Raw genomic sequence first — 15,057 nt, 5'->3', positions numbered from 1 at the left:
CATCTCCATTCATAGAAGGAGTTTTTGTTGGCAGTATGAAGTACATGTCTTTGATCTGTTGAGAAGGTTCTGTTCTACTTCTAGTCTCCTGATAGCTTTTACCATGAACAGCTGTAGAATTTAGTCCAATACTCTTAGTGACAGGATCATATGGCTTTTTCCTTTCCTCTGTTAAAATGATGACTTTTGGGGGTGGATCTTCCAATGCTGAACCAACACTGCCATCCCTATAACAAAACCACTTTCTACATCCTGCCAGATCTGACTTCTAAGAGTTTGTTTTGTTAAACAAATTTCTATCTATGTTCATACTTTTTTCTTCTATTATCTTTATCCAGTTTTAGGATTAGCACAATGTTGATTTCCTAAAATGAGGGGAGAAGTGTTCCTTCTTTTTTCTGCTTTAATTGTTTAATATAATTTATCAGTTAAAATGTTTATGAGCCTGCTCTTGTCATATAGGTAGGTTTTCAAGCTAGGAATATACTTTCTTTAATAGGTGCTATTCAAATTTTATATTTCCTCCAGAGTTAGTTTCATTAATTTGTCTTCTAAGTTACTTCTTAGAAGTTGTCAAATTTATTTCAAAAAAGATTTTTGTAATATGCTTTCTATATTCTTTTAAATTCTGTAAAATCTGTGGTAATGTCTCCTAGATCTTAATATTGTAATTTAAAAAATGTATAACTGATACTGTGTAACAGGAAGAAAAGGTCTAAAAGAGCAGGGGAATTGGGAGGGGTAGGGGAAGGGAAAAAAGTGAAAGGAAAAAATATGAGAAGAGGAAAAAAATGGAAACAAGGTCTTTGCAAATAGGGAACAGTGGAGGGGGTGAAGAGAGGGCAAGGGAAGGGGAAAAAAAATAAGAACCAAGAGACTCACGTAATGGTACAAGATCCCAATGATGAATGTAACTATATTGTATACCTAAAATGTACCAATAAAGTTAATGGGGGAAAAAAAAAAAAGAAATAACACAGGGCCAGGGATTTAGCTCAGTGGTTCCATTGCTTACCTCGCAAGTGTAAGGTCCTGAGTTCAATCTCAGGCACCAAAAAAAAAAAAAAAAAGAAGAAGAAGAAAAAGAAAGAAAGAAAGAAATAACACAGATGTCAATGAGTACAACAAAGACTGTCTTAAGACAAATAAAAAGTGAAAGGGAAGACACTTAAGGGAAAAAAAACAAATAAAAAAGAGATGTGAGAGAAGTTGATGGATTTAGAAGATAGGTAAGGAACATCCAATATATGTATACTAGAAATCATATAAGAAACACAGTAAAGCACAAAAAAGGCAAATATTTAAAAATATGTCAATAGAACTTTTCTCATAGTATGCTTGTGAAAAATGATCCAAAAATGATCAGCACCAAAACATATTCTAATAAAATTCCTGGGTTCTAAAGAAAAGAAGATAATCCTTTGGTCATCTGGACATAAGATAAATTCACTTATAAAGAGGGAGGGAGCCACATAATCGTCAGTAGGCTTGTCTGAAACAGTTTTTTGAGAGTAGGGTGTCAGTGTGAGACAGGGTCTCACTATATAGTTCAGGCTGACCTTGACTTCAAGGTGATCCTCTTGCCTCAGCCTTCCAGGTGCTGGGATTACAGGCATATGCCACCATGGCTAGCAGAATACTTTATACTGGAAGAACATGAAGTAAGATAACTAAGATACTCAAGGGGGAAAATGTATGAGCCCAGGATTTTATGTGTAGCCAAATTTATTTTTAAGAATAAAAATTCTAAATGGTCAATATCTAAAAGCTCAGTAAATATTTTTCCTTTGATCTCTTTCTGAGGAATTTACTAGAGAATGCTTCAAATAGTCAAAATTACTGAAGAGCCACAAACAAGGATTGATGATGAGAGGTGTGCATGTGCATGTGTGTGTGTGTGTGTGTGTGTGTGTGTGTGTGTAGCATTAAGATAACAGGAAGATTAGGAATAAAAGAGCATAGTTTGAAATACCCACTTATTATTTCAGCAGTGTAGATAAAGTGTGAGTCTTATAAATTTTTGGTAAGAGAATAAGTAAAGCATATGAAAATGTATTTGAAGTTTTTAGAAATCAAATCATAGCATAGTATTGGTATGTTATTCTGAAAATCATTGTATGTATAATGTGAGATAAAGCAAATGAGCTATTATACAGCATTTTAATTCTATTATCCTTTGTGTTCTTGAGAACTGCTGTTGAAGAAAGAAGATATAGATATAAAATAGAAATACTAAGTTTATATCTTGTAGTTCTAAAGTATCTGGTCTTTAGAGTAAGAATTGGATCAGTGATGACCTCTGGACCACTGAACATACCTAGCATTTAATCGTGCTCTTGAAATATTTAAGAAAAGTGCTTCTTGGTCTGTGGCAGAAAATGCATAAAATGAACCTGAACACCTTTCCATGGAAGACAATAAGAAGCTCTTCCACAGGACCAATCCATGTGATCAAGAGCTGAGAAATCTCTCTATAGGGACACCACGCATTGGCCAGACATGGTACACCTGGGCACTGAGATGGAAAATCACTGCAGTGAATTTAAACACACTTCACACCTAATAAGAATAAGACCATGCGTTTATAAATAAATTTTTGTGGCACTAGGTATTGAACCCAGGACTTTTACACTGAGATACATCCCCAGGCTTTTTTTTTTTTTTTTCCATTTTGAGACAAGGCCCAAGTCACTAAGTTGCCTGGGCTGGTCTTGAACCTGCAGTCCTTCTGCCTCAGCCTCTCAGAGTCCTGGGATAACAGAAGTGTATCATCACAGCTGGCTATAATATTCTTTTTTAAAAATAAAACATTTTTATTCTGCCATATCTATTCAAACCATACTATTGGAGCACCAAATAATGGCAATATTCTAACTAATAAATGAAGGAATGTTTAATTAAAATTGCATTTTAACTCTACTAAATTAATCTAGTTACTGAATATTAATGACTGCTAAATATTTCAGAAAAAGAGACAGGCATGAACCCCTGATGGAAGTCTAAAACACCATCTGCAAAGTAGTATTACAAATAAAAGAGGAAGAGAGCAAGGAAAGTAGGGAAGTGTGGACAAAGAATTTGATAGAGTCTATAGGTCAACTATCAATTCACAGGACACAGAGCATCAAGGAACATTGTGACTGGCAAGACAATGATATAGACATGAAAATCCAGATGTATAAATTCCATGTATCACATGTCCTGGTTTCTTCAACAAATATATTGCCAGGGAAAAGAGGAGAATGGAGAGTAATGGTTTAGAAAACATTTTGAAAGCAGACAAAATGAACTGTAGTGTTTAGGAATGAGCCTTGGATGATCAATCTATAAAGAGAAACAAGAAAATGATTACAATAAAAATGGTTTCTTTTAGGAAGGAGTGAAGGTAGAACAGAGAAATAGAGGGGTTCCGGAGCCCCTTAAAAGTTCTTCCTCTTGACATAGATAATATTTAAAAGTTAGTTACCTTATAATTTATTAGGCTCTGCATTTGCAAACCTTTCTGAATCCATGTGATACTACAATGAAATGTTCTCCTTCACTAGAAGGGTTTGCATAGACCCAGATACAAAGGAAGGCTGACACCAAAGGGATGTTTGGGACTCAGATAATTCTGGCCAAAGTTATGGGAAGGGAGGTCAAGGCAAAAGCGCAAGTTGAATGAGAGTGGTGGAGGAATGAATGTCTCACAGCTTCATCCAAATCTGGAGAAACTCCATCATGATGGAAACTCCATCATGACTTAAATGTAATGTTCTTCTCTGCACTTCCTGCTGCTGGCTAGTTTCCCTTTAAAGCTGTCACCTCTAATTACAAAAGGGCTCTGCCTCCTCTCATCCTTTCCTACTCTTTATCCTTCAGACCTCTTCCTCTCCTTGCGCATGACGAGCTCCTCCTTGTCTGTGTATACCTAGGGCAAACACTCTGCCAGAAAGATGGTCTCTTCCCTCCTGAGACTAACCCCTCCAAACATCCTGTGGGTCCATAACTCCCACCACTCAAGATGTGGTGCTTTTTCTACCCAATGTCATCTACTCACCCTTCCTCTCCCTGCCCTTCCCTTCAGCATACTAGCATATAGTTATTTCCCTGTTTTCTATCACATTGCCCCTGCCAGCTGCTGATCCATGGCTCTACTCCCTTTTCCAAGAAACTCCTAGAAAAAAGAAATAAATAGAGAAGCTTCTCTGCCTCCTGCATCCCCTGTGTCCTCCAGAGCCTACTCTAAACCTTTAGGCCAGATGAATGTCTTTAACACATTAACTAGATCAGGTTACTCTTCCCCTCAGAGCTCTCCAGGGCTTTGGCATCTTTCAGAATAACAGCCAGAGTTCTTACGAAGGCTGTCAGGGACCTAGATATCCTGGATCCTGTGAATGCTCTGCCTTCACCTTTTGTTATCCCCCCACATTTCTTCCCTCTGCCTCAGTCCCATTAGCCTCCTGGCTGCACCACAAACTAACTAAGCACATTACAGCCTTGGGTCCTTTATTCTTATGGTCCTGCCACAGCTTGCCTTCTAATTTCCTACAAATGTTTGCCCAAATGGACCACCTTTGAAAGGCATTTCACACTCACCTCTTTAAAATTGTAACTGTCTTCCTTGAAATCTATCTCTTCCCTCTTTTTTTTTCCACTGCTTTTTTTTTTTTTTTTTTTTTTTTTTTTGGTACCAGGGATTGAACTCGGGTCCTTGCGCTTGCACAGCAGGCGGCGAAACCACTGAGCTAAATCCCTGGCTCTTCCCTCTTTTTTTTAATTCATTAAGTTTATTGGTACATTTTAGGTATACGTAATTATCACACTCATCATCGGGAATTTGTACCTGTACATGATATATCTTGGTTCATCTTTCTTCCCCATTCCCCTTCTCTCCCTTCTACCTCTCCTTCCCTCCCTATTTACAAAAAACTTTGTTTCTGTGTTTTCCTTTTCTCATATTTTTTTCTTTCCCTTCTTTCCTCCTTACCCCTATACTTCCCCTTCCCCTTTGGAACTTTTCCTCTTGTTTCACCTTATCTATTATACATTATGGTCCTCATTTATACTTTTAGTTTTTTGAGGAATCTCCATATAGATTTGCACAGTGGTTGCACCAGTCCAGGCAACAAAGACAAGGTAGGGGGTATCACAATTACCAACTTGAAAATATACTACAAAGCTATTGTGATAAAAACAGCATGGTACAGGCAAGGAAACAAACCTGAAGATCAATGGAACAGATTAGAAGATGAAGAAACAACTCCAGAAATACTCAGCCACTTCATCTTTGACAAAAAAGCCAAACACCCAGAGATAGCCTCTTTAATAAATGGTGCTGGAAAAACTGGGTTTTGACTTGCCAAAGATTAAAATTAGGCCCATACCTATCACCATGCACTAAACTAAAATCTAAATGGATCAAAGATCTAAATATTAAAACAGAAACACTAAACCTGCTAGAAGAAGGTTAGATAGAACTCCTGAAGACATTGGCATAGGAAATTTCAGTCACACATGAACTAGCACAAAGAATCAACATCTGGGATCTCATCTTATTAAAAAGCTTCTGCACAGCAAGAGAAACCACCAACAGAGTGAGGAGACAACCCACAATGTGGGAAAAAAATTGTAACAGCTCTTCCTTAGACAAATGTCTACTATCTAGAATATATAAAGAACTTTAAAAAAATCAGACCTCCCAAATTTAAAGATCCAATTCAAAAATGGGCATCTGAAATGAACAGACATTTCTCAGATGAAGAAATAGAAACAGAAAATAAACTTATGAAAAAATGTTCAACATCACTGGTCTCTCAAGAGATCCAAACGAGAACAACGCTGAGATTCCACCTCACTCCAGAAAGAATCTCTCCCCTCTTTATTAATCTCATTTATCACCATTTGAAACACTGTACATTTTTACCTTCCACATTGGTTATAGTCTGTGGATGAGGACAGAGGTGTTTATTTTATCCACTGCTCTGTCTTCAACTTGACCCACACTAGTAAATGCTACATAAATTAATTATTAATAGCTGAGCAAATTCATTTGACCTGATATGAATTTACAGAATAATAAGATTAAATAATGTGAGAAGAGCAATAACTTAAAACTGCAATGAAGACAACCTTGAATATGGTACCATGGAGTTTGAATTTGACTATGATGCAGGTTGAGAAACAACACTACAGGGAACTAAGCAAAGATGTGAAGTCAAAAGAACATGACAGAGACATGGGCCTTAGCAGGGGAGTGGCAGATTCTGGCCTTAAGAGCTCCAGGTTAGACTGAGGAATCTGGAGCTCAAAAAGAAATAAAAATGACCCAAAACAGACAGATCTCAACTGGCCCCCTCCTGAGATAGAGAAGGAATCTCAAAGATACTGGAGGGTTTAGAATGGTAATATGGGAAGGCACCTCAACTCCCGCCCTACCCACTTCTGGCCATCTCCCAAAAGGGCAACCCAAGTCTGCATTTGCCAGACCTTCCTGAATTACACTGTGAGAAATGTTTTGGGGATTGGGAGGTTTTCTCCATCTCAGGGATCCCAAATTAAGGCACCAAGGTCATGGGATATGAATAGGGAAAGGAATCATAAGGGTGGACTTTCAAGGCCATCCAACCAGGGTAGAGAAAAGGGTCCCCTGGGCTCATGGCCCTCTCTCATGTTGGAGGGAGGGTGAAGGCACTGCCCTAGGCTCTGTGCTGCAGGTGTTGAGGCTGCAGTGAGGGTGGTAGAAATATTTGCAGTGATTTGGATGCTGAAATTGCCAGGCTTTTCTGTTAACATTAGATTGAGGCAAAGTAAACTTTCCTTTTACAATAAGAATAATGATAAAAGGAAAATGCTGCTAAGATTACTGCTCTCCTTCAAGCTGAATATGCTCATTGCTGTCATCTGGGTCAACAACAACTACTTTCTAAATGGTTATAAAACTTCATAGAATCTTAAATACAGGCATGAAAATACATTGCTTTAGAAGACTGATGATGATATATTTTGTTTCCACCATGTAATATACAGATATTCTTTAAAATTTATATGAACTAAGCTCGCTTAAATAGAATTGGTTGACAAGATATCATTAAGTACCAAATTTTGGAAAATCTGTTTTCTGAAGCCAAAATTGCAAAGAACAAACACCTCACTTGCCCATTTTGTATTTGAGTTTAAAAAACTTTCTCTGTATTGTACCACAACCCACCCTCCACATCCCTCTTCTCCTACATATTTTTTACTGAATCCGGTTAAGCAAAACCCCCATGTTCCACCATGGTTAACCCTTTGGCTGCACCAGCACACCCTGTCTGTTCACAGTCACTCTGACAATCTCGCCTTGCCTTTCCTTCTCGTAGTATAACCGGTACCAGCAATATGGTGCTGAAGAGTGTGTGCTGCAGATGGGAGGCGTGCTGTGCCCTCGCCCTGGCTGCGGAGCAGGGCTGCTGCCTGAGCAGGGCCAGAAGAAAGTCACCTGTGAAGCGGTCAGCAGCCTGGGCTGTGGGGTGAGTACCATCTGCACTCTTGGCCATGGTGCTGTGTTTGATATCTTTTGCAAATGGGCTAGGATTCATTTTTTGTTTTCATTTTCCCTTTGAATTCAGATATCTTTGAATGAATATCTGAGAAAATAGATTTTTTAATTATTATGTGGGACCTTACATGTGAAAATTAATGAATATTTTAATCTATTTGTTTTCAGAGAAGTTGGATTAAGATTGTCTGCTTTCATTGTCTATCTAGGTATTTATTCTGACATTGTGAGCCACTATACCAAACTTTTGCACTTCTCGTGCAGTGCTCAGGTGGTGCAACGATACATGCTTTCCACAAAGTTACCTTGCAGTATATAGGAGGAAAGAAAAAGTAAATTCCCCATCAGGGAAGTTTTAGTGACCCTGTTTGCCAAAGTGTTTCAAGAAATAAGATGGATATTAACCTGGAAAACTCGAAATCTTATTGTGTCATAAAAATAATTTTAAATAGAGTTGAACAAAGCTAATGTGCCTATTGAGGAAGCAGAATAAAAAACATGGAAAGTGTTTGTTCCAAGAGGTCAAAGCATGTGACTTGAACGCTATAGGAATGAATTTCTATCCACAAGCTGTTGGTCAAGGGGGCAGGAAGCACAACTCCAGCACACAAAGGCTTACTAAATTATAGGTTGAAGGGACAAATAGATAAAATCCTGATAATAAATTTTATGCAGGCTAGAAAGGAAGAAAGCATATATGCTTATAATATGGTATTGAATTTTGATGAGAATCATTTCTTTTAAAATTACAACTTCAACCTGCCTCCTTAGCACAGTAGGCAGCATGTCAGTCTCATAAAATTACAACTTCATAAGGAGCTTTTGGAAGAAGGGCATGGGTAACAGGGCATATTACTGAGGCCTAATTTTTGGCTGAAAACTCGTAAGTTACCTGTGCACAGGTTGGCATCTTATCATTAGTAAAGCTCCCTATCAGGCATACAATGCAGCTCACAAAATCCTGGTTATGTAATAGATTACAGCAAATGGAAGTTAAAAAATAATGAGATGCCTTATACCTGAAGGAGAAGAAATGCCTCTAGATTAATAATCATAATTGTGTTAGAATGCAAACTCAAGTAACGTTTGACATTCTTGGGAATTACAGAAATCAAAGCACACTTTCTAGCCTTAGTCATCATCAGTTCTGATTGCAAATGGCCTAAGATGGCTGCCGAATTCTAGATCAAAATGCTGGCAAATGTTTCCTTTTAAAATGAGTTACAATTTTTTTAAACTAATGATTAAATTGCCTGCTCTTCTTCTGCCTGCTCATTGCCTACTGTTGTTCCATTCTGTAAAGCTGCATTTTAAGATTTTTAACTGTCGGCAAAAGGTGGCCAGTTTCTTTGGCCCATCTTTTGCATTCTGTTGGTCACTGTGCTTTGAGAAGTTTGGAGGTTTTATGTAATTTTATATCTTGAAGACCTTTGTCTTTCTTTTTTAACACGGTGCAATGTTGTAGTGGCATACATATTTAAGTTCCAAATTATGGAAAATTGTATTACTAATAAATTTAATTGTTTCAGTACCTTTGGAGTAAAAGAGTTTAGGGGAAATTTTTACCTAATGTCTTATGCCTATGTTCAGGATGTTCCTTTATTCTTCGGAAATTCTAGGTAGTAGGTCTTTGTTTTAATTTTGACTTATTCTGTTTTGTTGTTTAGGGAGGTATGTTTGTTAGTTTGTGTATTAGTTATTTACTACTGCATAACAAATAGCCCCAAATTTTAACAGTTTAATATAATAAGCATTTGTTATTTTGTAGAATTTCTGCAGGTCAGGAATTATCCATGAGTGTCTTAGCCAGGTGGTCCTGGTTCTAGGTCTCCCAGGAGGTTAGATATAGCTGCCTGAAGGCTTGACTGCTGCTGCAAGTCCCACTTCTAGCATGATTCAGTCCACTACTACTGGCAAAAAAGACCTCAGTTCCTCCTTGGCTGCTGTCAGGAGACCACTGTTCATTACCATGTGGCCCTCTTTTAGACTGTTGTCCCCATGACATCAGCTAACTTTCCCTGGAGTGAATTATCCAAAAAGGAGAACAAAGAGGGAGCCACGGTGTCTTTAGGACCTAATCCCCAAAGCTATACTCTATTACTTCCACTTTATTCTACTTAGGAAACCAGGTACTAGATCTAGCCTGCTCTCAAAAGGAAGATAGGCTCCACCTTAAAAGGGATCACAGAAGTCATGTATGTCTTTTAAGCCACCACAGTTTAAAATTTAAAGAAGTTGGGAAAAGAACAAGGAGAAATGATTAACTAATGGATGTACTTGTTGTTATGCTTTCCTTTTCCTTCTGCCTTTACTGCCCTGGTCTCCCACTCTTTTTCAACATCAATTCCCATAGCTTTTATGTCTCAGTAGAGACCACCTGACCTCATTGTTGCCCTTCCCCCTATTTTTTCAGATCTCCAACTTTCACAAAAGGGTGTTAACCTAATTTAAATACACTGGTACCTCTGTTCACAAGCTTAATTATTTCCACAATTATAGTTACAAACTGAATTGGACAAGAACTGAATCAAATTCAATGGTTAGGGTCAATGTTGATCTTATGGGGAAATTTCATTTGGTTCTCATCCAAATCAGTTTGTGACCAGAATCATGGAAAGAATTAAATTCATGAAGTGAGGTACACTGTACTAAAAAGATTCCATACTGACTAAATGAGGTTAGTTTGGATGCCTTTAGTTCAAATCCTATCAACAGATATAAAAGTGTAACTCTTATTGTATGGTTAGTCAAGAAATATTTCATGTCACAAAAAGGTTCTCATGTCTAAAAGTTTGAAAACCAGATCGCCTGATATTCACAGAATTTGAAAAGGAAGCCTCAGGATACACTGTGCTATGTCCATAGCCACGATTTTGGAGCTGAAACACACCCCTGCGTTGTGCTCTGGGCTTGGAATAGCTCTCATCTTTTTCGTCATTTGCCTGCCACTGGATATGTGGATGGCCCTCTGTATATCCATGACAGCTGCTGTACACAGTTTCCACCTCAAGAAACAGATGCCAATATTTTGATTAACTCACACTTCTTCAAAATAGATGTTAAAATCTAGGACACTTTTGCTCAAACATATAATATTTCAATTGCAAAATGAAATTGATTCTCTACACTTTGCTGCATTGAATTACTAGGCTAATCTGTTGCTGATGAGCAATGTATATTAGCTAATACACAATGACAAGGGTTTCCCTAAAAATGGTTATGTCAGTCCATCTAGACAAAGCCTGACAGATGTGCAATGGTTACAGCATACTTATTACCATTATTAGGAATGATTTGAGAGAAAATGCCACCTCCTAGGATTCAAAGTGAAGTCTTATACTAGTTTCATGGCTTTATATTCCTGTCCTGAGTCTATATTCTTATTAGTAAATTCATCCATTTGGGGTTCAGTATTCGTTGAATGAATGAAGGAATGAGTGAGTGAATCTGAAAAATGTGATGGTTCTTTTTTTTTTTTGGTACCAGGGATCAAACTCGGGTCCTTGAGCTTGTGCAGCAGGTGGCGAAACCACTGAGCTAAATCCCCAGCCTGATGGTTCTTAACAAAGTAGAAGTAATGTGAATAAGCTGTCACATTTATTTTCCAATATTAGTCCTCAGTTACCCCAGTATCAGAATCGCTTTCCTTACCTCAACAAAAATTTCTTTAAAAATATTTGTGCATCGGGCCGGGGATTTAGCTCAGTGGTTCCACCGCCTGCCCCTCAAGTGCAAGGACCAGAGTTCAATCCCAGGTACCAAAAAAAAAAAAAAATGCATTTTCATATATACAGTGTTTTAATAGCACAAAGTACATAATTCAGGACACCAACATAACTGCTCTGTCCAGTGACCTACAAAATGTCAATTAGGAACCTGAAAGTTCTGCAGAAATTACAGTGTATATATCCTATCAAAGTCACACCCAACTAAAGAGTTCTGCACCTTCTAACACATAAAATGTTTTACTCTTGAGGGTGTCAAGATTTTAGTTTTGACTCAGCACAGAATATTTATACATTGATAGAACTCAACAAGGAATATATTTGGGGATCAAATAGTCTGACCTTACTCTCTGTTAACCCTTGATCATATTTCTTACTATTTCTCATAAAAACATTAATTGATTTCCTGAGGAATTCATGTTATGCATTATTCTTTCTTCTGGCCTTATTGCTCTTCATCCAAACTATCTTACTAACTTTTATGACTCACGTGCAAAATGTGGAGATGTTTAGTACTGGAAAACAGCAACAAAATATGGAATATATTACACTCACTGACCTGCAAATGCAAAAAGCTATGGCAATCAAACTTTCTCTATAAATAAAACATCTTTATCTTATTTGATGTTATCTTGGAATATTACATGTCTGGGAGATAATTTTTTAAAATAATGCTTGAAGCTGGAGGAAGAGTTTTCTAATTGAAAAAAATCAAATGAAAACAAGAGACCTTTAAAAATCCTATTAAATTAAGGAAATGAGATAGAATTTCCTAAGTCTTCTAACAGCCACTCCTTCCTTCAACAAACCGCATATTGTGTTGCTCAGAGACAGATTTATTAGGGAAATAATATCACTGGGGGTCCTCGCCTACACCGGCCCCTTCTGAGTCCTCTTAACCAACTGGGTCGTATGTTATTTCCTTAAAGAGAGTCTCAAAAATTGTATAAGCTAAAGTTATAAAGGCATCATTAAACCTGGGTTTAGATGTAGTTATGGACTATGACCAACATTGTGCTGACATTTGTGTATGCTTTTATTCAACATGGCAATTTTGAACTACTTACAATAATAGCATTAATACACTGTATAGTTGAAATTTTTAGTGAAACAAAAGTCCCAGCCTTGTTTTCAGTCTTATATAGGAAAGGAATCAGTGATGACAAATGATGGTACTTTGCCTTCTACTCAAAGATTTAACTAATTATAGTATTAAGTTAAAAACTTAAGTGAACACATTGGGCATGGAACCCCTTTTCCAGGAACATGTGGAGCTCAAAAATAGAAACCAAGCAGGTGGTTAATATTTAGTAATAAAAGGAAAAAAGAAAGTTTTTATTGCTTAAGGAGATTTTATTTTTATTAAATATGTAAATTAATTAAATTATGCTGAAATATTTTACAGATTATATTGAGTTCTTTTTTTAAAGATTAGAGATTAAAATGTAGAATCCCAGTGTATGTGGTCGATGCAAGATGTCTTCAAGGGGACTCTGAGAAGGACATTCATGATGACTGAATGTGGTTCATGAATATGAAGCTCCAGACCATTCCTGTACCTTGCTTGCCACAACCACCTGGACCTGCCATTGTGTCCAGAATCAAATCATATCTTCACATTACTTTTTAAATATAAAAATCTTTATCAAAAAGCATTTTAAAAAGAAGCTTAATGTTATGAAATGTCAAAAATATGCATTCTATGTCTGTTTGACAAGTGTCCAAAAATCTAATTTAAACTTCAAGATTGGCTCATTTGCAGATTGGCAACAAGCCTTGCTAGACTTTCTGCCTGTGAGACAGCTTGAAGTGCAAAGATAGAAAGCTTGGGAGAGCATTTATTTTAATTAAAGAAACTGTTCTCTAATGTACAAGTAAGTTCTGCATACCATTCCTCAGGAAAATATCTATCAATTGGCAAATGTTCCTAGAAAGGAAGTGTTCTCTGATTTGAAGTATATATACTTTCTAGCACAGATTACTGGCCATTCTACTTGTCTCTAGCCAATTTTTATTGAAATAAAGGGAAGCATGAAATAATTTTATTTTTTCATAATAATAAGACTTGTTTGACATGGTAGCACATGCCTGTAACACCACCACTCAGGAGACTGAGGCAGGAGCATCGCCGGAAGTTTGAGGCCAACCTGGGCTACATAGCGAGACACTGTCTCAGAAACACACACAAACAAAAATAATAATAATAAGACTGAACTCTGAATAATGTGTTAGGAAATCAGTTTTGTAGCAATTCAGTTGGCTTTTTTAGCTTTAGTAGCTGTATTGCTACTAAAGAACTCACAAATCTAGAATATATACTTATATGATGATACAGTACTTTCTATGAGTTTTTAAAATCCTTATCTGATCTCTGCCATGGCTGCACTATCCAGTGTGGCAGCTTCTAGCCACCTGTCGCTATTTTCATTAAATTAAATAAAATTAAAAATTCACTTCCTCTATCTTAGCAGCCATAGCCTAAGTGCTCAATGGCTGCATGTGGCAAGTGGCCACTGGATTGCATAGTGCAGATACAGCCATTTCTTCACTGCAGAAAGTTCTATAGAACAGTATTGGTATGGAGAAAGACTGGGACATCCACCCAAAGAGGAGCATTGGCAAACTCAGAACATCCTGTCCACTTTGACCTCTTCAGTTGCAACTAAGAAGAAAAATCTTCCCAGAATTAAAAGCAACTTCTTGAACTCTTGAATGCAGAACATTTTGCAAATTGAGAATCATGCAATATAGAGTCCATGAGATGTTATGAGAAACAGGGTTGAAGTGGGAGGATCAACCAAGAGTAAGTTTAGCCTGGTGCAGAACAAAGAAAAAAATTACATTTATTGGGCCGGAGATTTAGCTCAGTGGTGCCATGCCTGCCTCACAAGCACAAAGATCTGAGTTCGATCCTCAATCCTGGGGCGGGGGAATTACATTTCTTTGGAGCTTGTTAGGATTACAACCTGTGAAAGATAGTCCAAGCAGTCTTGAGTTGTGCTCAGAAGTTTCATGAAAAAAAAAATGGTGACTATGTATAAAGTTTAAATTATAAGGCTGATGGCTACATTATTTGTCTATTAGGGATTATGCTCAATGAAGGCAAGAGTTGAAATATCTTAAGAGTGGGTTTGAGTACAGTGTCAGTCTCTGGGCAATTTAAGGGGAAGAGAAGTGTTGCACAAATCTTCAGCCATTAATGTCTCAGAAAACTGCGACTTGAGCCTGTTCAACAGTTCAGCTTGAATATGGATGCCCCTGAAATCTGATCCAGGAATGTCCTTCCAACTTCATTTTAAATGCTCCAAAACCAATGCTGCTCCATTTTGATATTCTTTATTGTCAGGAGACAGAAATATGGGCAGAGATCCATGATCACACACCTGGGAGGTATAAAGTAAGCTGGATTCAAATGTTTATTTTCTATAGAAATTAAAGCTTTTGATATGCAAATATGCATGTTGCTATAGCTAATGGAATACCACAAGTAGCATTTACTCTACTCTATAGAACTAGAACTGCCTTGTGTGTACACTTTGTGAGACAAGCATTTCATGAAACCACTTGTGATTCAAATCCTTCACTTTATTCTCTTTTTAATCCATAGTGCTAACTAGTATACCAATATTCACAATGAGCTGATGAAATCTGAACATTAGATAGATAAATCTTAACATTAGATGAAATCTTAACATCAGTAGGCCCGTCCGTGATGGTTTCCTCTTTGGAGAGAACCAATACGTGATTGTTTAATTGCATGATATGTTTTTCTCAAAATGCACATGCCCTGACTCCACACAAGGTACATAAACA

General features: G+C 37.3%; 1 protein-coding gene across 2 annotated transcripts in view; it reads left to right on the top strand.

Moving 5' to 3' along the window:
• The window catches only part of Prkn (parkin RBR E3 ubiquitin protein ligase), a 1,513,344-nt gene that overhangs the window by 1,320,330 nt on the left and 177,957 nt on the right, over positions 1 to 15,057 (top strand). The window contains exons 9-10 of one of the 2 annotated variants that reach the window (XM_087188173.1): positions 7,341 to 7,490; positions 14,591 to 14,641. In XM_087188173.1, the coding sequence (XP_087044299.1) occupies positions 7,341 to 7,490; positions 14,591 to 14,641 (201 nt within the window). The remainder of the gene's footprint in view (positions 1 to 7,340; positions 7,491 to 14,590; positions 14,642 to 15,057) is intronic. The other variant, XM_087188172.1, reaches the window with a different exon arrangement.

The sequence above is a fragment of the Heterocephalus glaber genome, unplaced genomic scaffold, assembly GCF_053883595.1.
Source record: "Heterocephalus glaber isolate CG9 unplaced genomic scaffold, H.glaber_assembly_v1.0 deba00001523, whole genome shotgun sequence".
Taxonomy (NCBI): Eukaryota; Metazoa; Chordata; class Mammalia; order Rodentia; family Bathyergidae; genus Heterocephalus; species Heterocephalus glaber.
Note: the sequence above shows the minus strand (reverse complement) of the source record. Positions and strands in the feature narration are given on the sequence as shown.